At 35.7% G+C, this 26,265-nt stretch overlaps 1 protein-coding gene across 8 annotated transcripts in view; it reads right to left on the bottom strand.

The window, feature by feature from the left end:
* ATG7 (autophagy related 7) overlaps positions 1–26,265 on the bottom strand; it is a 114,551-nt gene that overhangs the window by 69,330 nt on the left and 18,956 nt on the right. For 5 of the 8 annotated variants that reach the window (XM_054838781.1, XM_054838782.1, XM_054838783.1 and 2 more), the window contains 5 exons: positions 23,964–24,158; positions 19,368–19,571; positions 19,001–19,116; positions 18,185–18,260; positions 15,019–15,099 (listed from right to left, as the gene is read on the bottom strand). In XM_054838781.1, coding sequence (XP_054694756.1) covers positions 15,019–15,099; positions 18,185–18,260; positions 19,001–19,116; positions 19,368–19,571; positions 23,964–24,158 — 672 coding nt within the window. Of the gene's footprint in view, positions 1–10,394; positions 10,522–15,018; positions 15,100–18,173; positions 18,261–19,000; positions 19,117–19,367; positions 19,572–23,963; positions 24,159–26,265 lie in introns of all 8 variants that reach the window. The other 3 variants (XM_054838786.1, XM_054838785.1, XR_008578859.1) reach the window with 3 other exon arrangements.

Raw genomic sequence — 26,265 nt, 5'->3', positions numbered from 1 at the left:
TGCTCAAAGAAATACTTGAATTTTCATTCTCTGATGTATAAATTTCCAAACAAATCACAACACTGTGCCCATCCATGTCTTCTTATAGTTTATCTGTGCAAATTGTATGTATCATGTATCTCTATTTTTATCTTATCTCATTTTGGTATAGCTCTTGCAGAACAATTTTAAGTAGAACACAAAAAGTTCTTTCATACAGAACACCGTTGCAGGGGCTGTGAACAACCATTCTTTCACTCTATACTGTATCCTTATTTTGGGAATGAAACAGTAAGAGAAACTTGCACAGCTTATGAGCTTATGTACTCCTTAAACATATCCATTCTTACTGGACGGACAAGTTCCCCATAACCAGTGGACGTCATTTCCTCTGGAAAAGAAGAAAAAAACCCCACAACCTTACCCTGGAAGGACTGTAGTTTGTTCTACCGTGAAACAGGCGATTCAACCAAGTGAGCTTCATTCCAATGTTTAAAAATGAATAGACAACCCCTGCTCGCCCTACTCCCAAAGAAGTCATTTGCCCTTCTTTGGATAATCACAACTTACTCTCAGCAATCTTACTCTTTTCTAGTTTAACAATTCCCAAAGGTCTCAAATAACCTTTGCATTGATAAATCTTAAAACTGTGGGAACTTGCACAGCCCAACAGCATGCTTCAGCAAAACACATTCAGTGAGCTTTTACACCAAGTCCTACAGGAATTCAAACTCATTTAAAAATATATTGATATAAGTGACAGAATTTTAAGTTTACCGACAAAAAAAGACTGGGATCTTCACTCAGATCTTCATGCAAAATGTCCATTTAGCAGCAAAATTATCTACTGCGTACTCAGGTTTCAAAAAAACACAAGCAGAAACAACTGAAACACAGTTATAAAGAAGACAAATGTGACTATGACAAACATTTGGCACCTTCTTGACCACACTTTACACTTCTAAAATAAATAAATAAAACCTGCACTTTATGTTCTCTTGCTAAGTCTGGAGAAATTGTTCTTCATACTTTAAAGATTTATTTTGCCATACATGGGTTTTTTTGTATTTGGGCAATCACCCATAAACATAATCAGAAATTAAAAAAGAAAAAAGGAAAGAAAAAAAGATATTAAAAAAATGCTTGGGAGCATTTCTTTGGGTTTTTCTTGCCTTTTTTTTATTCCCGAGATAAACACACCAAGTCAAAATCATCTGAGTGTTCCCAGTACAATGCAGAGAACTGGACAACTTCAGAATTCCATTTGAGATGTGTCCTCTTAATATTATCCATTACTTATAGTGAAATTGCAGTGTGGATGTACACATACATTTAATGAAGATCCTGTGTTTCAGAATTCTAATAAAATAACCAGATGTGCAGAAGTCTCTTACATCTGGCTCTTTGTGAAACACTGTATACAGACATCAACTTATAAACTTGGATTACATTCACAGCCCTGCCTGTATGTAACGCTCAAAGCTATCAGCATTATCAAATGTGTTGCTATTGCTTTAATTTGTTGGAACCACAATACAGAGCTTATGAGGTATCTTTTTAATGATGTAGGCCAGATTATAGTTCATGGTACGCTGAAACAATATACAGCCTATACACAATGAAACCATGGCCTTATTCTAAAATATTACAGCATATCAGAGAAATGCAAGGACAACAACAATAAAATATTTTGGTCCCTTCCCAGAGGTAAAAATTGCTAAAAGATGTATACCACGCCTTGGGTTATGCAAATATTACAAACAGAGCAGGGAACCAAGCGTAACCTTGCTATATACAAGAAATCTATTAAATAGCCTTTAAATTTGGTTGATTTTGTTAATCTACTAACTATGCCTTGATCCTCATTTCCAAAGAACTGTGACTCAAGCCTGAAGTGAATATTTCCTGGTATTGCTTCCTCAGTAAGCTCATCACTGCAGTGTGCCAGGGTGCTCTGAAGAAAGGGCCCTGGTTTATTTCAGAGATGCGCTCAACCTTTCTCTATTCCCTAGCTATAAATGAATTCTTAGGTACTCACACAAAGCAGACTGCATGACATCCACAATGTCTAGCATTAGTTTTGGATGAATCATCTGGAATTGTTTTTATTAAATCCAAGTGCCCTTTGTATTGTGACTAACATGGAAGAGACTAGGAAATCTCTCATTAAGTGTCTTTTAAAAGATGAATATTAATAAATGATTAATATTAATAAGATCACAGAACCATGAGTTGAAGGTATATTATTTTTGGATCTAGTGAACTGTAGTGTTGTGGGTTTGTTGATTTTTTAAAGTGATACACATTAGTATGAGCAAATTTGCTATTGTTACGGGAAGATTTAAAAATTCATTTTCCCCCTGTAGAAACTCCATTGTGCTACACTACTAGACTTTCCATGGCATTACGATGGCAAACTGAGGTTAGGGTAACAAATCTGACTATAGACACAGTATCTCAAAAACCTAAACCTAAAAGTACAACAATCAGAGTATTTTTCTTGTATTAGCACCCGCAGAAACCTGAAAAACTTTACCAAATAGTGTACTTGCTGATTATAATTACTTGCTTTTTATAATGGGAACAGCCTGCTGAATAGAAGTATCTGTTAACTAGTCTTAAAATAGAAATTCCAGCCGCATGGCCCACAGAACAACATATCAGGAAATCTAAGAATGGCCTGGCAGCATCAATCGGTTTGCTACCTGAGCAGCAGTGGTACCATTAAAGAAGGTATACACTAGAATGAAATCTTTTTATTATAGGCAGCAATTGAAAGAACATTTTGTCACCTTCAGGGACTTTATTTCCCAATTCAGATTATTAAAATTTACAATAAATACCAGGAAAGGGATAAACACCATTAACTTGCCCACATCTAAGCTTTACTACACAAATTCAGTTACAACTGTCCTGATAAACGTCATGTGGCATATATTAATTCAGTAGGCACTGAATATACCTTGAAAAGAAAAAAAGAAGGCAAAGTAAAACTAAACTCAAATTCCTATGCCAGGAGACCACATAGTAATACTCTGCAGGTCATGAGGAATAAAGCCAGCCTAGACATCAAATAGGCACAAAATAATTCTAAAAAAAAAATGCTTCCAGAATTAATAAGTGCCCAATTTGTTGCTGTGTGAAAAGGAAATTTTCTCCTATTTAATCATGTCCAGCAGAGTCTAAAGGCCCATAGCTGGCATGAGTTTGCTTTTTCAGTTCTTAACAATTCTCTTTGCTGCTAACACCATACTTACTGTACATGGTATTAATGTGATCATTCTGAATAACAGCTTTAGAGGAGGAAAATACATGAGATGTTGTAATTTTTATTGTTATTGATCTCATTACCTACTATCTGACTGCAGATGTGAAAAAAAAATCCCTTACGAACTTTTTCTAGGAATAAATGTGTCACTATCCAGTCATTCAGCGACATGTCACTATGTAGCAATTAATTTTCTCAAGCAGAAAAAACTGCAAAGCAGCAAAACAAAGAACCAGAAGGCTATAATTCTTCTGCCTAGCAAGGCAAGCTGGAGCAATACAGATTTATTAAGGAACTCTTATCTTTTTCACACTTGCAGGTCACTTTCCAGAGCTTAGGAGGAGAATTAGAAAGTAGCATGCCTTCTGTATTTCATGTCTATTACAAACACTGGCAGGAGAATCCACATTTTAACACCACACTCTTTTCTGACACATGTAAATCTCCTTTCAGGTTGACATTATAACCTCAGTTCCAGTCTCCATTTTACAGAGCCAGAGCTATAGCTGATTTTTCACACGATGGCATTTTAATAAAACAAATGAATCTGTGGATGCACATTATCACAACAGGGATGAATTCATGTATTGCTAAAGCCTTTTGTGTAAATGATACACAGTAACCCATTTTATTAGAAATATTTTTATTCTTGTCTGTTTACTGAAGGAAAAAAATGAATCTCATGGTAAAAGGAAAAAAAAATAGAGGCTTAGAGTAAAAGAACTTGTTTTGAAACGAGAAACAGATGTGCAGCCTTGGTGTTATATTCTTTTTAATAGCATTCTTCACAAAGAAGTCTCAATTGCTGGGTAGAAAGACATTCAGAAAGAGAATCTGGCTCCAGGATTGCTTTATAGCATAAAAGTTAATATCTACAAAACCCAAACTTCCAATCCCAAGAACCTGGCTGCTGATGTCAAACTGGCTCACATTTTATGCCTTATTTCTGTCACATAATTTTTAAACTTTTTACCAGTATTTACATTTGGTTTGGCTTTTTTGTTCTCTAAGTAGTTAGCATCTGTAGAGCTTCAAACAGCGTTGTTTCCTTTCCAGGAAAAATAAGAAATTCATGCTACCAGATTTATTGTTTACCCTAAATGAGATATATGGGTAGCCTACCTCCAAAACAATACGGGTGCTGTGTTTTACACTCTTCCTGGCTTTAAACACTTTCCACTCAAAAAAGACAGCACACTTCCCCTCCCTGCTCTGCCTCCCCCCAAAGGGGACAGATACTTCTCTAAACATTTCAGAGTCAGAAAAATCACAAAATTCAATGTTCTATTTAGAGATTTTACATGCCTAGATATATTTTTGTGCACTAACTATCCAGTTATCACAGGCAATGCAGAATGAATAGAAAACAACTATGAGTGTTAGCATGCTGAAAAGAGACATTTCAGTTTCAACAGCTGCTGGAAAATAAGGAAGACGTGTAAAAGTCTTGCCAGTTAAACCCTTCAAAGCTCAATGTATCTGCTATTAAAACAGGGAGTTTAGTGAAAGACTACAACACTGTGAAGAATTCACCTAAGTGAGAAGAGAATAAGATGAGGCACGTTAGCCATTGGGATCTTGGGTGTAGGCAGCTGCACAGGCAGCACTGCTCATGTTCAAAATTTTATCATGAGACCTATAATTCTGGTTTCTTTAAAAAATCCTCAGCTCCTAGGCTACAGCCTTGTCATGAAGTTCTCAATTTCTATTGCCATTTGGTCCAAAAAAGTTGTAAAGCAAAGTCTAATAAGGTGATCCTGTAATACATCTATGAAAAAGAATGCAAAACTGAATTTTTCTGAAAATCGTGTAATGATTTTTCAGGGACTCAGTTCACGATACTGGGACACAAAAGTCTGACAACATTACATGAGCACAAAGATGACTCTTAAGACACTTCATCTTTTGATAATACTCCAAGTATTATCTAAAACGTGTGTAGGAATGGTCATACACACTTGTGCGTTCCCACATGATTAAGTTTTAAGAACAAGATCATAAAGCTCTGAAGAAGGCTGTATTCCAGGTGCATGCTGAAGATGGCTATTCTGAAAATATTGGAAGGTGATAAACCATAAGGCAAAAATGGTATCATTTTTGGCTCACATCCAAATAATTAAAATACCCTCCGCATACACAATTTTCTCCTTACCTTCCTATAATCAGTATTAAAAATGAAAGCAAATCAGTATAAAACCTTAATTAATCCAAGTACAATATGCTGAAAATTCATTTAATAAAGAGACTGCTGTTTTAATTTAGAGTAGGAATGTAGCGATACAAATGTGTTTTGTCTGTTGCTGTTACCTACATGGATTTTGAATTGTAGTTGACAGAAAATGGAGTATTAACTTACTGAAGAATAGGCCCTGAAAGGTCTCAAAAAGATTTTTCCTTAGGACTTTTCAGTTTCTTCATTTGAACAATGAAAAGGAGGAAAGTAGAGTTCTTAGAAATTCAAGAGATGTCAGTTTAAGCATGGTCTCATCAACACTAAGTTCTCAGGAACTGCATGCATTCTGAGCTTTTCTGAAATAACCTTGATGTGTTTTATATACAAGTCACCATTTTTCCTGATATTGACAGTCTGATAATACAGGCAAAACTGAGATCTTAATTTTAGCTACTCTTTCCTTTCTAAAATATTCCTCAAAATAATTTTAAACATAATGGCATCTTCAGATTACAGTCCATAAGGACTTTGTACTGGACAATGTTAAGGCATTCCCTGCCTGAAAGCATTAGTAAATAGATGTGAAAAGGAAGGGATAAAGAGAGGGAGAGAGTAGAAGAAAAACATCTCCATTTTATAGACTGAGAATAGAGGAACAAAAGAGTTTTCAAGTAGACAATATCATTAGATCATCTGTCCTGACCTCTTCCAATACATGGATATATTCTTCAGCCACCAAATAGCCATCTCTTGCTCACTCCACATTTTACACTGGATGGATATTTACAACTTTATTTATCCCCATTCTGCTTCCTGTCCAAAATTTATGCTGATTAGCTCATCAGCAGTTACAACATTTTTGGCTCCAGTTCATACTGGCATTAGTCACTATTGTACAGCAAATGCAGAAAGCCCTTTTTCCTCAGTCACATCTGAGGTTATTGACAATTTGTGCCTGGATAATCTGTTTCTTACCTATATATAGGGACAGGTATCTATAGCACAATTCTCATTTTTGCCTTGAAGAAACCCTCCAGAAACAGCATCCATTCTCCACAGACAATTCCTAACGCTGGGAGTGAAGTAAAGTCACTTCTCCAAACATCTAAGAAAATGATTCTTCTCTCAGAAAAGCAACCGCCTATGCAATTTAATTCTACAAAGGTTGGAGTGGTCTGTCTTTGATGGGTTGACATCAGCAAGCAGAAAACCAGTAATGACTGGGTGCTGCGTATGAAGTCATTTATTCCATCTAGCTCTCCCCTGCCATCAGCAGTTCAACAATAAGGCATGATCTGTCAGACACTAAACACCCAAAACTATCACTACCTTAAGAAGATATTGCAGCTGCCCAGTAGTTCCTAAATCCAGATAAAATATAACTCAAAACCAAGTAAACTATATATAATTTAAATATTACAAGCTAACATTTTAGCATAATTTAAATATGAGATTATAATAAAGCAAGTTCTATTTGCATAAAGATTAGGGAAAATAATAACTCTCATCATCACCCAATTCTAAGAGACAACTGTTAGAAGACCTGATCATCAAAGAGAGAAACCCAGATGTATTTCCATTCTTTAACTGCTGCACATTGGCATTACTTTTTAATATGTAGAGGTAGAATTATGGCCAAAAGCAAATGCACACAGTGCTGTACTGCATAAAGCTGAAGTACTTGTCTATCAAATTTATCAATGCAAAAAGAGTGCGTTGGACCATAACCTTGTATGTCTGAACATTTTCATTTATGGGATTTAGACTTGAACCCTTAGGTAACTCCGCCAATTTTTCCAATTAGTTCAGTTTTTCTTATATACACTCTAACAATTGACAGTTAGCACTCTTTGCACACAACTGATATGAACAAGTATTTTGTCTCACTACACTAAATATGTCAATATATTAAATGACTTTTTTAATAGTCATTAATATTAAAGAATCACATATGTTCCACCAGGAACATGTGGTGGGGGGTTTTTTTGGGTGTGGGGGTTTTTTTTGGTTTGTTGTTTGGTTGGTTGGGTTTTTTACTTAAAGTGATTTCTCAGCTTACAAATAAAAAAATCTAGGCATAAATGGCAGACCGCTTTAAACATACTGTGTCTGTATTTGATGAATATTCACTGAATCCTTGGAATAACTGAACGATAAATAAGGGAATAGAAGGCACTAGGTTGCAAGTATGCAAAACCTTATGGAAGTAAAAAGAACAAATTACTCGTATCCAGCAAAACGAACAGCTGAGTTCCAGATGGAAACCTACAGAAGTAGGTTTGAACTGTTTCTACATTCAGCAACGGTAGGATGAACATCACCATCATACCATCACTACAGGCTGTAGGTCCCTAGTTTTTATCCAGTTCAGTATTCTCCGACTTTGTTTTTGCAATTCTTATATGAGAGTCTGTCAGCAAGTATATATTTTAAGTCACAGTATTTAGTTCAGTTTTGGTTTACTGACACCAGAAGGATTTCTCTAAAAGCTTCACAGAGAGATGACAAGACAGCATTAAGTTGCCATTAGAATAAATAATTTAAAGCAGTATTCTAGACCCAGTGAGATATTGAACATGTCAATACCAGAAAATTGTGGTGATGCTGTCTCTATCCTACTGATAGTCCTTTACTTTGTGCTAATTGTAGTTAAAAATGTAATTAAATTGGAGGAAGAAATATTGAAAAAACCAAAACAAAAAAACCTCTAAGACTCAGAGAATTTAATTTAAATGGAACAGAAATACAACCTGTCAGAAATATGAATCAATTGTTTTTAACAATTGCAGGTTTCTTCCTCCCCTTAACAGTATTTTAAGCTTAAAAATGGGAAAATTCATTTTATTCATGGTGTAAAAACTATATTATATGGGCATTTTCACTTAAAGACTTCAATTAGATTTTTTTCTTTTAGTTCAGGTAATACAGATTTCTATTTAAGATGGACTTCATAAACCATTCTCTCTCCCACTTACAACTGCTTGGAATAACGTCTCACATCCATTTAAGATTGCTGAACGATTACTGAAATGTATTTTTACTTCTTTTAATGCTATTTAACTTGGGAGACAAGTAAACTAGTCAATAGCATGGACCAGACAGTCACGCCAGTTATTTCTTGGACCAAATTCTGGGATTCTCTGCAACATAGATTTGATGCTACTATCTAACATGGTACACTGTCACATCAGCATAAATTGACATGCTATTTCACTTAAACATCAGGAAACACTTAACAAATTCACCAAATAAAAGAAATACGGAATAACAAAATCATTTGTTTTCTTCTCTGAAGGACAAAAGTGTGTTACTTATTACTAGACAGGGATTCTTAATCTAGCAACTTTACTGTTCCAAAGGCAAAAGTAGTAACAGAATTGCTGATTTTCTGGAGCAAAAGGGGAAGGAAATAAAACAAGTTTCAGACAGTTGTATGTTCTCTGTTCTTTTTTCCTCCCAAAAAGAAGACAATACTGAAGGATGCCTATGCCTCCTAAAACCACTTTGAAGTAAACCCTAGCTACCTACTCCCTTGTGCCATGAAGACAAGATCCCAAACCATAAGGATTTGGGGAGGAATGTTGTTTTACTTTGTTAAACACATTTTCTATGCCAAGTTGTACTTAAACTCCCTAAGATATCTAATGTTTGCATCTACTATACAGGAAGAAGTCGTTTTACATGATGAAGACAAATGGATTGGCTAGAACGAAGACAATTATCTTCAATAGGGGGCTGGCTAACAAAAACTCATTTTGCTCAGCAAAACATGAGACACACAAACCTCCAGTTTTCATCATTTAAATACAGATGCAAATGCCCACACTCAAAAACATTTGGACGCTGCACATACAGCTCCTAGCTTCTGAGAGGCTAAGATTTTCTTATCCTGAAGCCAGAAGTTTTGAAAATGCATCCTCCTCTCAGAGCTCTGAATGCAATATTTGGGTTGGTGGTTTAATCTCACAAGACACAAACTGAGCTTTAACTTTTTATAAGCCATGTCAGTTCTTAGTACAGATAATACATTAACAACATAAGCTAAAAAGGAATAATGTCTTACACACTAGTTACTTCTCCTTAAGAGAAATAGCAAGCAATAACAGCAAGAAATTAGCCCCTGCTGTAACTCCAACTAATTTACATCAGAGAATAAGAGAGCAGTCAAAACCAAAAAAGTCTCCTGAACTCTTTTATACTTGCTACATTTATCTTAGTGGATGAAAACATAACAAAACAGTAAATTGATGAAAAAGGAATTTCACAAATATGTTAAAAGCTGAAATGAAGACACAATAGAATGGTTAAGAGCAATTGTTCATTAAAGATTTCTAGCATTAAAGATTCTAGCATGTCTGGGAGAGGGGAGAAGAGGACAAGTAAATACAGACAGCAGCAGCAGTATTGGTTAAAGGTTTGAACTATCCTAGTCATCTGACAGAGTTTTTAAACAACCTTACTTTTCTTCAGTACCATAAGATAAAGCATTGTTTTGTTTCTTTTTTTTTTCTTTTTTTTTTAAATCCTCTCTTCTATTGACTTTGGGAGGCTGTTTGGTGTCAACGACCTATGTTATCTATTAAACGTCAATAAACCTACATCCCACAAATCTGAATAACTGGTGCAAAACATTCATCTTTTCCAACTCTTACAACCTAGCCGTAACAGTGCTAATGCATGGGAATGTCAACTCGCTTTCTGCATTTTGGTAAATGGTACAATTTAAGAGTGAATATAAACATGTTCTATCTCTCCCCATGTTCTTTCTGTTTACCACCTTTATTGCAGAGCTGTTATGCGCAAGACAGTTAATTTGGCACTACTGCCTTCACATAGGATTAGCCATGATGTTTCCAATCATCATGATGGACTAAGCAAGGAGTAACAAGACACAACTTCTCCACCGAACTACACAAGCTTCATTAACATCATGTATTTTTTGTCAGATATAGAACAGAGATAATAAGCTCTCACCTCATTAGATTTCAGTGGTGTGGGTTAAGTTCCATTTTCCAATTATCATCCATCCTGCCTGTACAGACACCTCCCACCTTCTCCAATGCACAAAACTGAATACACCACTGATTCCACACCCTTTTCTCTGTTCACAAAATAGGGTAATGTTTAAAGTTAATGTTACTTTTAAGATTTCTGGGGGTTTTGATCACATTTGCTTTCCTCTAAGGGAACAAATTTCCATCGTAATGGTCACATTAACACAGTCATTTCTTAGAGCGATGTGGCGTTCTTAGTACACATCACAGCTTCATTCTGTTAGTATCTTTTTACTTGGGATAATCTACATTATATTTTGTTGACTTTATAATAAAAATTCAGTATTTTTGAAATAGTAAGACCAGGCATCATTTTCAAGAACGTGCATCTTTCAGGCAACCAGCAGCAAAAACATCCTCACTGTGACTAATTTTGAAAATACGTATTATTTCAATTCTCTTACTGAATTTAAAATTTTTTGTCAAAAGAGGTAAAGAGTGCCTGAGATTTCAGAAGTTATAGGCAAATTAATCCTGCCTCCTGCTCCCCCCAATTTAAAATGACATTTTTTCAAAGACAAAAAACAAAAGCAATAAATTTCTGGAAGTCGCTTATTATAAAGCAAGTTTCTGTGCTACCTTAAGAGTAAGAGAAGTATTACATTTAACTCTGTATGCTGAAAATATGCCTAGGTATATCAACAATGCATTCTTTCAGCCTGAATAAAATCTATCCAATAGTAAGTAATACACTGCACACAGAAGTGTCAAATGTTAACATATGTAAATTCAGGAAATAAGGAAAGTTATAAACGGACTCAATTACATGGACTTAGTGTTACAGCACAGCTACAGAAATAACTCTTTTAAAAATTATTTTAAATTTTTGCAGTGTTCATTCCTGAAGGACAAACATTTCTCCCCATTTCCTCCATCATTTCTGCAAGCTATGCAAGAGTTAGCTTTTTTTAGTACAGGAAAGGCCAAGGCTTTTTTTCTCCATGACTTATACATCTCTATTTAACATCAACACAATACTTGAATTGAGAAATGTATAATAGAAAAAGAGTAAAAAAAAAAAAACCTTTTGCTGACAGATTGTACAATAAGCTGCTACTGGGAGAAAGCAAATATGAAAGTCTTTTCTCAACGCAGCTAGGGCGAATATGAAGGGTGTTGCTAGAATCAAAATTAAAACTATCTCAACTGAAAAAAATAATCAGTAATAAGTTACTGAATAGCGCAGGTTACTGTCATAACTGATCAGAACCATTTAAAGTAAAAATGCATGCAAAGTAGTTAGCAGATGAGAATAATAAAAGCATTGTTATGTCTACATGATGATAGATTTCAAACTGAAACACTCATAAATAACTTAGGCAACACAGACACTTAGTAAAAGTCACAGCAGAAGTGTTTAATGTATTCCTGCAATGTTAAAAAGGGAAAACATCTGGAAGGGTAGGGAAATATCTTGACTGAAAACAGAAATTGTAACATAGTGTCTAGAATATCATCCCTGATCCTAGTGTCTACCTCTTCACGAAATGCAATGAAACTGAAAAATATTTAAAGGTAAGTCAGTAAAATTACTCAATGGATAAAAAATGATGACTTGAGCAGCTCAATTTTTCAGCATACTGAATAGAAAGTTGAGAAAGAACTTGAAAATTAGTAGAGATACTTATGCTGCTTTTTTTTTTTAATTCGATAGTGGAGATAATTACACATCAGAACAATTTTAGTAGGCAAAGGAGAGAATTATCTTTAAGAAAAATGAGCTAGTTTTCTTGCACATGGACAATAAATCCAAACTCTGGAGGAAATAAGATCAAATGAGCTATATGTAAAAACAGAGGGGGCATCCGTATATCCAAGTTGGTTAGTAGCAACAATCTTTTCTGACATTAAACTCTGAATCTATGAGGTTTCCTGGCTCATTCCATGATGTACAAGGAGGAGGAAGGAGCAATAACAGGAAAATTTTCATTGCCCTCATTAAAATATAAAGACTGGCAGTTTTGCATGAAGAAAGATATATATTTTAACATTCATCGTTCAAGGCTTTAGCTAGTTGCCTGCAAGGATCGGGTAGTACAGAATCAGGACCACTCTACTTTTCTATGGGATTGTAAAGCTTCTCACCATAATATTCTGAGAAAATATCCTTATTTTTCTCCTAACAGGGTAAACAGACTGCTTAATTACCACAGTAAATAAGCTTAACATTCTCATTCTGTAAGTAAAGCAGTTATTACAAATGAAGAGTTTTGGACTCTTCCTTCTCAGTAAGAGAGCAAGTTTGACATGGAAGAGGAAGTACATCAGAAGAACTTACACTGCTCCTCGGACCTACTACTCAGCTGGCAGCGCCGTGCCGCTAGCTCTGAAAGAGGATACTTTCCATTCTAGCACATGCTTGTGCAGAAACAGAATAAGACAGGGGGGAAATCATACAAGGAAAATTTGGCCCAGAATAAAAATAGATTGGTTTCCTGCTGCGACCATCCCAGAATTCCTGAACAATTGCCTGTGGGAAGCTTCTCTGGCATGCAGCCTGTTTAGGACAATTCTGGGTAAGGAATAGCTGGCTGCTTGGATGTCTGGTCTCTTCGGCTTCAAAAACAGAGAAATGAAGTCATGACTGCAAGTCAAAATGAAATGGAGTCTAATCTCTAACCATGCAGATCATTAGCAGCTTCTCCCAAGTCATTCAGCTGTACTGGATGACTTAAGAATGTACTGAAATTTTTTTTTTTTTTTAAATTCTGAATTCATTAGTTTTATGTTTTAAGAGTTAGAGTGTGACAAGAGCTCGAGAAAAAGAATGCTGACATAAGAAAGAAGAAAATGAATAATGTACTAGTAAATTCAATTATATCAGAAAAGCCACTTCTCTCCCATGCTAAAAGTTTCAATCTACAGTAAATCAGACAGAGATCAGGATGAAATTATGCTAAATTGCTGCATTAAAAAAAACAAACCAACATACAGACTACAATTAAATTGTAATTGGATTTGTCATTTCAAAGTATTAGCATCAGATTTCCAGATAATACAGGGTGACATACTCTTATGCTAATAAATAGAAAGTTAGCAAAGTAAACAAATGCTGTGTTTCTACTGTAAGGAAATATGTGCGCCAATGAAGCAACCTTTTCAGCACAGAAGTAATTTAATACCCAAACCACATGAAAAGTGATCTCTCTGGGAATAGCACAGCTGCTAAAATCCAAGTCAGTTTTTATTAAATCATCAAGTCTGTTTATGTAAAACAGGGCTCTCTTAAAATGACCTCCAAGAGGAAATGATTTGCTAACAAAAAATTGATACCTGCATTTAATTTATCTACATCAATGTATGTTTTTATATATCAGTATGTCCTGGATCAGAGATAAAAAGAAAAAAAAAAAGAGAAAAAAGCTTATTCTAACAGTTTAATTTCCCAGGCTCACCATCATAAAGTTTAAGCTACTGCTGAGCTTTCAGCTATTCAAGAGGGTAAATACATGTTTCTAAAAATAACAGCAATTTTAAGTTTAGTGCTTCAACTTTTGAGGAGAAAATGGACATTAATAGTCCTTCAAAACTTGTCAAATGTACCCAGATAGCCTAGAAAAATAAAAGGAATACTGTAGAAGAAGAAATGGTACAAGTCCTCCCAAAAATGATAGTGCCTCAAGAGTTTTTGACAGCTGTTTGAAAGAAGAAGGACAAGTGCAGTGAAAAGAACGGAAAGGACTTCTTGCAGTAAGTCTCAAGGTACATAAACGTGAACTAGATTAATGGCACTCCCAAACAGTCCAAATCTCAAGTCAAAAACCTCTGAATCTTCATATCAAGATACTCCAGTCAAAACTACTTGAACTTGCACTACATGGCCATAGAAAACTTGCCAGAAAAAACTTTTCAAGGCCACAGTACAGGAAAAGAATCCAAGACTGAAGAGGAGGCCTCACACAGACACAGTAGTGGGCTGCCCTAGTGTTCTGGCAAGACACAACTCACATCCAAGCAACAGCTGTACATCTATTAAGTGACTCAGGACTGTCAACACTAGCATCAAAATCAAACAGTCTTTTCAATAAAGAAATGTTATGGAAATCATTCTTTTTCGTAAGTATTCTTTATATGTTTGGTTTGTATCATAAAACAAAATTTAGACAACTTTGCATATTTGTAACAATACTAAGATCAAGAAAGCTAAAAAGATATATTTATTCATCAGACTTCAGAAATCATTTCTTAAACAACTAAAAACAATAACAATTTTACTTCTTCCTACAAAACTAAAAGACATTGACAGTGTTTGTGTGATAAACTTTTCAGAAATGTGTTGGCCCTAATCTCTGCTTTGTTTCTTTAGCTGACTAGAATGTTTATGTGGAGATAGCATGCTAATAGGTGATGCCAAAGAAATCTGGAAAACAGCTAAAGAAGGAGGGTACGAGGGAAAAAACTTGAGCTCAAGTGAGAACACAGACTCCAAGCCCTAGGAAGTAAGAGAAAATGTCAAATAGAAGACAGTCCTCGGCACCCCAAGACTGACCTAGAGCAAGACTATTCCATACATATAAATAAAGTACAGAGAAACTCAGCCTTACTTTGGTTGAACAGGCTGTGCACTTGTCAAACGCCAGACTGACTGGAAGAACATTATCAAATCTTGATAAAAATCCACGAATCTGGAAGATGAAGAAAAAATTACAATACTATTTTACAATTACAAAAAACATTTCCAAAATTCCACATGAACTAGACACATACATTCAATAAAAAGATAAAGAACAGCTATACCCAGGGTAATACTGTTCTAACACAATGATCCCCCAACAACAACACCTGTAGTAAACATATATTGCTGTTTTTCTGTATACAAATAATGGCACAACTATCTAAAGGCAACACTATTTAAACATAAATAGAGGCACAGCACCACCTGGAGTTTGACTTTTCTGATTGCAAAGTTCAATCAAAAATAAAAAGTCCGTTCCCGCCCCCCACCTCTATAACATACAATCTGAAAACTTAACTGTCATGCAATCCTAAACTATGTTGTTAATGTGATACTACTGACACATAATTTTAAAATTCCAGACCATTGTTTCTGGTAACAGAGGTAGCACTGAAAGCACTTTGGAGCAGGGTTTCATCATTTATACTATGGAGTATTGATCATCTTTTTTATTCTGTGCTTTTACAGGTCTACTACAATGAAGAAACGTCACTAGAAACAGAACTTAAGTAGCTCTGCAATACAAATAATGATACCTTAATTAATATTGAAGTCTATTATGGAAAATATTTCCAATATGCACTCCACACACTTAATGCAGTTGAAATGGCATAAACCTCGGAAGCCACTAGCAATTTAAACAGCATTAAATCTAAGGTATTTTTGCAGAAACACCAAGCCATACATAATGTTAGAATACTACAATACAGTAATTTTTGATCAAAACCCACACCCAGGAAAAGAAAGAAAAACAACAGTATCAAGTCCTTCTGATACCACGTTGCTATGTATTTCGGTTATCCTAGGAACTCCACAACACTTCCTGGAAAAAAATTCAATTCATTTATGACAGACTAAGACTATAAATGTGCAACACTTACTATCTACAAAGGAATACCTTCTTCATAAAGAGGACTGCTCCATTCCAATTTAACAAAGAACAACACAAAAAACCCACACCAAAGTAACAGTTAATTCTAGACCCCTGGAGAAAATATTGCACTCACTGAGCTGATTAGATGGGTGACTGCTAAGAGAAACCAGCAGTTTGTAAAAGGATTTTACCTCTAAATATTTGAAAAAAATTGTCTATTTTCATTTTATACTTACTAACATTATATTTGTCCTAGAATGTCTAAAAGAGAAGATATTAATGATAGTCACTAAATGTAAATGTGAAAAGAAATATAGGGTTGACAGAAGTCATAATTCAATGAAATGTTTTTCAATTAAAATCCATATTTGATATGGGTCATATTTCAAAGCATAGCCCAAAGCAGAACAATAATGCAAGTAAAATCATATAGGGATATAAAACAAATCAGACAGGACTGACTGGACATTTAACATTCTCATCATCAGAAAACATGCTGAAACAGTAAACTTTCTAAAGTTTACTGGGAAATATTCTAAAAAATATATATATATTACTACATAACATAATATTTCTAGCTTTTTGTTGGGAAAAAAAAAATCACTTCATCACTATCCCTTTTTAGATGTTAAGAGGAAGTTCAAGTTACAAATCTGTTTTCCAGAGGTCTGGAGCACAGTCACCATTTTGAAACAAAGTCACTGTATATGTATAAGGCTTACAAAGATTCAACTGTCAAAATTACTGAAGTTATTTTTAAAAACAAACTGACCTAGCATAAGTAAAATCTCTTTAATATTATCATCCCACATGATCACAGGAAACATTCAGATAAATCAGAAGGGAGTACCTGGATCATCAAATGAATAAGATTTAGGTTTGACTTTTTCCTCCTATTGGGATATGAGAGGTGAAAAAATCTCCCTCGGATATACTGCAGCAGTTGGCCCAGGCTGGGCCTGGCTGCCAACAGCATTAGCATTGTAATTACAGATAGCCCTACAGGATAAGGGAGTAACATAGTCATACTGAAGTACCCTGGCTGTAACCAACCTGTCAGTCATTGTGAGAGTTACAAACTTAGCAATTAGTGCCAAAGTTGGAAACTGTTGAGAACCTTCTAGAGAGGAGCAGACAGTGTCAGCGAGGACAAAAACCGTGTACTGAGGGTATCTGAACAAGGCAATCAAGAATTGGGTATTCCCTGCCAATCCTGCAGCTGATAGTGACCACAGTAACAAGCAGAAATGCTTCAGAGGAGACAGACCCCTGCGAGAGAAGTGCAAAGACTCCAGAATTACTGGAGAGAGAAAACCCAAGGGGACTCCATCACATAGACACCCATGTGTAAACACTAGTTACTACATAAAATTATAAACAAAATTCGGTTTACATAGACCAGACCTGTGCTTACCTGGATGTTGCAGAGAAAATATACTAGTAGGGAAGTGGAGGTATTGAAAAGATGTGTAGATGTGGTTTTGTAGTGGACTTGACAGTGCTAGGTTTACGGTTGGACTTGATGATCTTAAAGGTCTTTTCCAACCTAAATGATCCTATGATTATGGGGATAAGATCAGCAGGTTGTTTTTTTGAAGGACTGTATCGATAGAACAAATAAAGACAAGTCTATCCAGCAACCTGAAAAATTGTGTCCTTAACACATTTGTAACTAGAGTTAGGGTTCAGCAGAAGAATAGACACGGCTGTATTGCACTAGAAATACATGAATATTTTGGAGAACTACAATAATTGTGAGGTGGCTGGATGTGAATTTTTTTTTCAAACTCAGAAGGGATTTAAAAAGTGAACAAAACTAACTTTGAGGTGCTCATATTGTCAGCTCTGATGAGGAACAGAAGAGTCAGAGGTTGCCTTATTCACATACTGTCCACTCCAAATAAATTCCTGCTAAGTAGGTAGCAGGAATTGTGTGTCCACAAATAGGACAGACACAATGCCAGGAACATGAAAACCTTGGCTTGTGTGATGGATTATTGGTTTTTTTTAATATTTCTTTTTAAACAAACATAGACAGTCAGTCCTTCGGGGAACGGAATCAGTATAGAGTATGTTTTTGTTAGGGAGGTAAAGCCTGCGATGCTTGCCTTAAATCAGTTCCCAGCTTTTAAAGAAAAGCATTTACTCACAAATTATTTACCTGATGAGGAACAAGTCCAAGAGAAGTAGGTGGTTCATTCATTCTGTCATCACTACTGCTGGCCACAGCATAACCACTGCCAAAAATCCAAGAAGGAAAATTAGAACAAGACAACATACTAAACAGTCAAAATTTCCAGTAATCTTCAAGACATTTTGTTACAGCTTACAGTTTAGAATCTGGAAAGGAACCTATCTGGAAAATCTGTTTCATAGTAACTAAGATTCTCCATGGGAATACAAAAACCCTTTTTCAGAATCAGGCTCAGAGACTTGTAACATACTCATTTCCAACTCCTAACTCACTTTTTTCTTTCACAGATTTTAAAGACAGAAAACAAGCCTGAATTTCATGTTACAGAACTTTAGAGTAACTTCTATATCAAATCCACTTAATTTTAATTAAGATTTTGCAATATTTGGCTTATCTTGAAGCCCTTCATGTGACAAAAGTACAATAGCTCATCATTACACTCTTCTGAACAAAGGAACGCCAAGATCCGCTAACAGGAATATTTTCTTCTTTTGAAATATTCTGAGTACTTTTCTACTTTTAAACTCAGAAAGAGAGAAAACTCCCAATTTCCAAGATAAAAAGTTAAGATTTGATGTATCAGTTCTCTCAAACACTGTTAAATTACATTAATATAGTAGATATGACCTATACGTTACATTAATTTACAGGCAACATCACACCTTACAAAATTGTCCTACTTAATGTGTACTTCCTCCTCCTTCTCCCATAAGATTATTAAATAAATCTTAATTCTCAGAGAACACTTTTTGAACACCAATCCTTGTGTCAGAAGTTACTCACCCTTCTGGATGCTGTAAAACAGAAACCATTAGTTCCACTGCAAGAGCTCCAGCTATCATGGCTAATCCAGGTCGACTGACCGTGCACTGCTGATCCAATGTTCGATCCCTGGTGGACTACAAAGATAGACAATTCTAAAGGAAAGAAAAAAGTAACTCGAAAGTAACTAGCTGCCCTACCACACCAAACATCTTTAGTTCTGTGCAGTTAATTTATGTGATCTTCTGAATAAGAGATGAGCTATTTCTTATACCTGTGTACATCAACATAAAACAAATCCCTTTATGAAACACCATTTAAAGGAAATAAAAATTCAAGTCACAGCAAGAGAGATATATAATCACCATTTGCATAAGGTTCTACTCACATCCCCTGGTGCCACAACATCGTTGCAGAAGTAGCAACCCAGTTTATAGCCAGGGATATTTGAAAAGAGTGATGATCCCAAAAGATCAGAAGAACCAGAGGCATTGTTGAAACATGAATCACCAGACTCTTGCTGTTTTGGTTTCTTTAGTCCGTGTCTCATAACAACAAATGTGTCAAATCCCAATGCAGCATTGATGACCAACTGTGAACAATAAAGAGAGAACAGATTTTTAAGTAAGCCAAAAGGGGAGGGGGAAAAAAGGCCTCAAGGTTTTATTCACTGTATATTTAAAAAAAAAAAAAACAAACAAACCACCCACATGCTGTAGATGGACAACCTATTAACTGCCTATATATCACCCTGGCCATAAACAACAGGTTTTCTGATAGGTGCAAAATTCCAGTTGTCAAGCAGGTAGAAAAAACCAAAACCAAACCAAAAGTCTGTTTCAGAAATCCACAAACCATCACCTTTTTCTCTGTCTTTCAGGGAAATTTGATATAAATTAACAACCCTCTCTAATTGTTACAGAAACCTATGCACACTTGCTGAGAACAAAAAAAGGAACAGGAACTTCATAAATGTGTTGTGCTAGTTTACATCTGAAGCTAGGTTCACACCGACTAACATTCAATGTCTCACTAAAGTTACTGAAGCTGCTATGCACTGATATGAATTAATATCCATATAGCCAAATTTGACCCAATATTCATACAATGATCATAATCTTTATTGGAAAAACTTACTTGGGTTCCACCTCAGAATTTATGTTCAGGTTTGCTGCATATTCTGTATATCCATATTCTCTAAGTGCTAAAATATTCCAAGTGCCATGTAAGTACAACAGTGGCTATCAATAACAATTTTTCACATCATTTGAAATTCTATACATAGTCTTTTCAGTTCACTGTGGTCTGAAATGTAACTCATTAAACACTTCTATGTAGCAAAGCAATGAAATGCAAGTCTATTATCCAAAAAAAATTTCTGCTTAGTGAGGAAAGCAATTAATGATTACTTACGGTCTTCATATGCATCTGTTTAGTCACATGGGGAGCACAAGCAGCTGTGGTACACAATTACACTGTCATCATTTTCCCCTTTCTCTTCAGTTTGTGACAACTGCTTAGAGTAATCTGAAGCTATATACATTATGACCCAAATATCATAAAATCAATAAGCTAGCAGGCAATGATTTAGATATAGCAAAAAGCAAAACCAATTATACAATGACTGTAGCCAGTAAAATACAAAGGAAGATACTATACTGCTTCATATGCAGACACTTCAGATAGAAATTCTAGTACAGCAGTTTTTTTCATTGTAATGGCCAGGAATTATTTAAAAAGAAGGACTTTGAGGGAAGCTGTCAAGAATTAGCCATCTTAACTAGTAACTTGTGAGTTTCATCATCAGTCTTCATATTTCAAATAACTTCTGGATATTCACTTTCAACCTTGCTGTAGTTTATTCTTTGCTCAGTCCTGAAGTAGAAGTATGCTGTTGAATCTGTGGTAGCACAGCCAGGTTTACAGCAAAACATTAAGACTGTGCATCTGCTCACTACATCTACCTGTAAAATGTGAAGATGGTACTCCATTTTCAAAATATGAATAACATGGACCAGCTGAAATGATCAGAAATAAATAATATTGCTAAACAGTTCCCACTGCAATAAACTGTTTCTCTCTCTTCAGTTTACTGTCCAGCAACTATTTGAATCTGATTGATCCTTAATCAAAAAAAAAAAAAATCATCTGTTTTTGATAAAGAGACTATGGAAAAGTGTATCTTCTGGCATGTATTTCAAAAAAACCTAACAAAATTTTAAAAGTTCCAGTGCTCAGCAGGAAAGGGATTTAACGTCTGACACAGGTATTTAACATTTGAGTTATGTGTTTGCCTAAGATACTTGTTTTGGGAGGAAGGACTGCAAGAAGATCAAAGATCATCAAGGCAATGGAATGATTACGTGGGGAAACCAACTCTTACTTCTACCCCTTATAGAGAGCTTTACACAGATTATCACTCATTATGCTCTTCGTTTTCCGTGTGCCTGTTTTGAGACCCTGGGATCCAAGCTGCAGCAGTACTTCAGATTTGCAGCTGTCATACAAATTCACATTCAAAGCGGAGCTCTCATTAAAGGTTTATCAACACAAATAACATTGAAAAGCAGATACTGAGCATTTCAGTTTGGACACCTTGAGATTTCAGTGCTGTGCTTATTCAGTGACAGAGAATTCAATCTCCTCACACCAAAGTGATCTTATGAAAATCAAGCAACCGTGATGCAGTCAGACACACTATGCCACTGAATATCAGAGAACGGTCACAAAGAAATTACAAAATATGTCCTCGAAGTACAAATATAGTGAGGGATTGCTAGCTAAGCAAATGTGGGGGGAAAAGTTTTGGTGATCATTAAACAACCCTTTCCTGACTGAACCAGGCCAGGAAGGTGCATCTAAAACTACACATGTTGCTTACAACCCCCAACCATCATACATACAAAATAGTAGGCTGGCACTCTCCAGTTACAATACCCAGCTTTGCAAACTTACTCTTTTTATGTCATTTCTGTGCTGTTTTTAAACAAACAAAAGATTGCTGAAGAACCACAGGTGCAAACTGCAGAAAAGACAGTAGGATTAAGTAGGAACTGATTAAGCTATCAAGTTACATACACTCAGTTACACCTGAGGTTTCACTTCAGTGAAGTCCACACTAAGGGGACACACTGATCTTTTTACTGGCAGTGTAGTGTCACTGGCAAAGGGAAGTTCATTTGAACACACAAGCCTATTGCTGAGGATCAGAGATCTATTTAAAATAAAGAATGAAAGAAAAGAAATTATTTTAAGACCTTGGCTTAAAAAAAAAATTGAGAAAACTGTTTGATCTGGAAAAAACCTGCTTAGAAAGTAGTTACACTGGAAACGTAGTTAAGTTCAGATAAGCATAAACTTCAGCAGAAAAGGGAACGTACTTAGATTTTTATAAGATAAAACTAGTTTGCAAATACCACAAATCTGTCTTCTCTCTCCTTTCTACTGTCCAGTTTTTTGGAAATAAATATAAGCACTAACAGAAGAAACCACAAACAACTAAAGAGTTTCAGGAAACTCGAGTTGTCATATCTGAAAGAATCACAGAAGTCAGGAAATACAAATATCAAAGATCAGATGGCAACATTGACTCAGCTGTGTCACACGTATGTTTTCTTTTACTCTGGTCTTAAGTTCACAACTTAATAAATTGCTATGGACATCATTATATTTATGCCACAAAATACACAGGATGTGCACTGCGGTTAAGCTGACATGTTAAAAGCTTAATACTTGCATTTTCTGATTTTGTGCTATTTTAAGTGAGCAAACATGAAACTGCATAATTCTGAAATGAATTAAGAAATAATCAAGATTATTTGAGACTGTTCACTAAAGTCTACATCACGATAACAAGGGAAGTAAGCGTTCAGGATAATTTAGCTGGAGTCTTCAGCAACAATGTATTTCCAACACTGCACTGATTTGGAAGAAGATGCTCTTTCCAGAATCCTGTGTGATTAGAATATTCCTTCACTGGAAAAGTTTGGATGCTACACTGTCTTCAAGAACAAAAGTCACACAAGAGTAAAGGCTCTATCATTCACATCTAATCCTCAATAAGATTTGTAGAACAGGAAAAAATGGCTCAAAATCTTCTCAACATGTGCTTTTGTGACTGGAAAAATTCTGTTTTAACATTTTGACTACGTAAGAATAAGGTATACAATCTCACTGATCTCATACAGAGTATAATCTATAAAGCTTCAGATACTATTTTTTTAATGTAAGAATTCAGATTCTTAATTTCATGTACTGGAGCCCCCTCCCTTTATTTTTCTTTGCCTGTAACATGAGAATATCACTGTTAATCTACAGAAATAGCTGAAGCATTCAACAATACCTGAGTAAGAGTCATGAGCAGTTTAGATGCATTGGCTCAGCACAACAGTATGTTTCCAATAAGGCAATGAGAAAAACCCAAACTTACCTTCTGGCCAAAAAAGTACTGGCATACTTCTTAAGTTCAGAATTCACTTTCTAACTTTTTGCTTTTGAGATATATTTTGAAAAGGTGGTTTCAGACTAGTTTCTACAATTGACATCCCCTATTGACAGTCAGTCATTACTGTAATGTCTTTAGTCCTCCTTACTATGATTCTGTTACTATGAACTTCTCTTAGTATTACTATGAAACATGTACCCTTGGAGATGCTCAAACGATACTGACAAGACAAGACCCTGAGCAACATGCTGTAACTTGGCCCTATTTTGAACAGCGAGTTGGACCAGATCACCTCCAGAGGTCTCTTTCAACCTGTATCATTCTGCGATACAAGTTTTTATTTCCTTTTTTCAACATTCTCTTTTTGTCCTGGACAGAATCTTTGAGGCTACAGAAAACAAGAAAAAAAATTCTGCACAATGACAAAAGATTGGTCAAATATTTCAATTTCCCATAACGTTATTTTAGGTATACACAGCTGGTTGAAATGCAGGAGCTGAAATACAGCGACAAGGATATTAACGAGGTATGGTACAATACCTTCCTCTTGCTAGCTGCAATGACTGCAGGAAGCCATCGACTCTCTCTAGTGTCCATTAGGAGGAAAACAACATCATGAGCATCAATAAGCTCTTCGAGTTTAGCCACATCCTTCCGAGCCTGTGCCATTGTTACTTCAGAAAAATTCACTGGGTGGCCTGGCATAGGGATGCTCATGTTATAGCCTTCTGAACTCTAGACAGAGACAGACAGAAAACAACACGTTAAGCAGATAACCTTGTGACTAAATAGAATTATTATGAAGTTCAATACAAAATTGTAGAGTACGAATTCAATTACTGCCTGGCAGAATGGCAACTTTACTTCTCTCTGTATCAGTGCTGTGCAATACAGCACAGTGCTAAAGCTTGAGGGGATGGCAGTCTCAGCTGCTGTATTTATGCAGAACAGAGCAGCCCAATGCAAACACGCTAGTTTGGGTCAGGAGAGCAGACCAAACCTGTACAGGTGGCTCAGTGCCTGAACTAACAAGCCCAGTCTCTCAGGTCTTATTAGGTCTGGCAAATCACTACAAGAAGATAGCTGAACTGCTCCTAATCCCAGAGGTAACAAACATCACTGTAAAAGCAAGCAGACAGATCTTACATATGATTATGATCATGCTGTTAAACTCAGATACAGCCACTTCACACACAACATTAAGGGGACATAGTTTATATTTCTGATATTGAATATTGACTCGATTACAGTAAGACAGATGTGAAGTACCACACATTCTCCTCTTTGTTTTCAATTCTTTACAAGACGAACAATAGTCTCTAATGATTTTCATGTAATTCGACCAGCCATATGTGAACTTGATATAGAAGAAAATCACTTCTGAGACTTGTTACTCCAGTGCTTGGATGTCTGGAGGCCTGCACTATGCAGATGCTGAAAGAGCCTGTTGTTTTTATTGCAGAAACATATGCCTCTTCTAACTCCATATTTGGGCGAGGCACATTAAGCAGAAAATGGCTGAAGAGCCAAATAAGCATATACAATGCATATACAACGCAAACAATTAACTCGCTCATTTGGAAATATGTTAACACAATCTGCCAGCCATCTGCTGTAAGAGAATAAAGGATCCTTCATATATGTTACAGAAGCATAGGCCTTGCCAAAGTCTCCTTGCTTGTCACTGTGCTTTAAGCGACTCACAATTCGAAAGCCAAAATTTAAAAGCTAGATGAACCTAACATAAAATTACATGGTAAGAAAGGAAAGGAATGTGCTTTTGTATAGACCAATTACATGCACAACTCATAAATCCAGGTGAGCTAAATAACCAGAAGGGTGAGGTATACATTCTATACATCATAAATATCCCTGAAGATAAAAAGAAATAAACACATATAGCAGCTTGGGGAAATTAAGTTGGGTAATATCTGCATTAACCATACCAAAGGAGGTACTTTATTTTTTCCCCCCTTCTTCCTTCCCATCCCTCTGCCACCACCAAGGGGAAAAACACAGAGTCCACAGTGATCTAGTGTGCGGTTAACAGGGCAGCTCCACTGCATCCCAGTGAGGATAGTCTGGGTTCTGCATCACCAGCACAGACATTGCACAATTACTGGAGGAGGTTTTACCTTCACTGTTGTTATCTCCTCCAAAAAGCTGAGGCAGGAACACAAAACTTAATCCATACTGTATATGACTAATGTATTTAGGGATAACTTGTGAAGCCCCCACTTGCATACAAGTGCTGATTTATTAGATAAGTCAAACTGACACTGTTGGTGACTTGAAGGTCAATTTTTGTTCAAAAAAATAAAATGAACAAGTAAACAAATAAGTTGAACACTAGCTGCACAGAAATATGGTAACAAGGTTTGTAAAATACTAAAACCTTACCAGAATTCAGAAAAAAGAACTATCCAGTGACTGTAGCTGTAGGAATATATAAGAGTCTAGCAGTTTCATTAGCTTCAATTTTAATTGAATAACTGGTCCTTGAAAAAAAGACACCAGTCACTAGCAAAACTGGCTGAGGGACACTTTTGCAGCCAAGTGCTGGCAAAGAGAACTAAAAGGGGACTTTGCGATTGCACATGCGTAGTATTTTAAGGAGTAAATGTTCATATACCCCCAAAGACATATCTCATTCATTCCACAGAATTCAAAAATCTCAGGGAGTCTCTACGTGACAAAAATAATTTTGCTTGACTGCTCACAAAAAGGCTTACATTTTAAGACCAGAACCTTCATACTAACAAAAGATCTAAAATGCCTCCAAATTATCCAAAACTAAATAATATTTAGTTACCATCTCATAAAGTATTAGAATAATGTACTT

The sequence above is a fragment of the Grus americana genome, chromosome 11 (assembly GCF_028858705.1).
Source record: "Grus americana isolate bGruAme1 chromosome 11, bGruAme1.mat, whole genome shotgun sequence".
In the NCBI taxonomy this organism is placed as follows: Eukaryota; Metazoa; Chordata; class Aves; order Gruiformes; family Gruidae; genus Grus; species Grus americana.
This window is presented reverse-complemented; position numbering and strand designations above follow the sequence as displayed.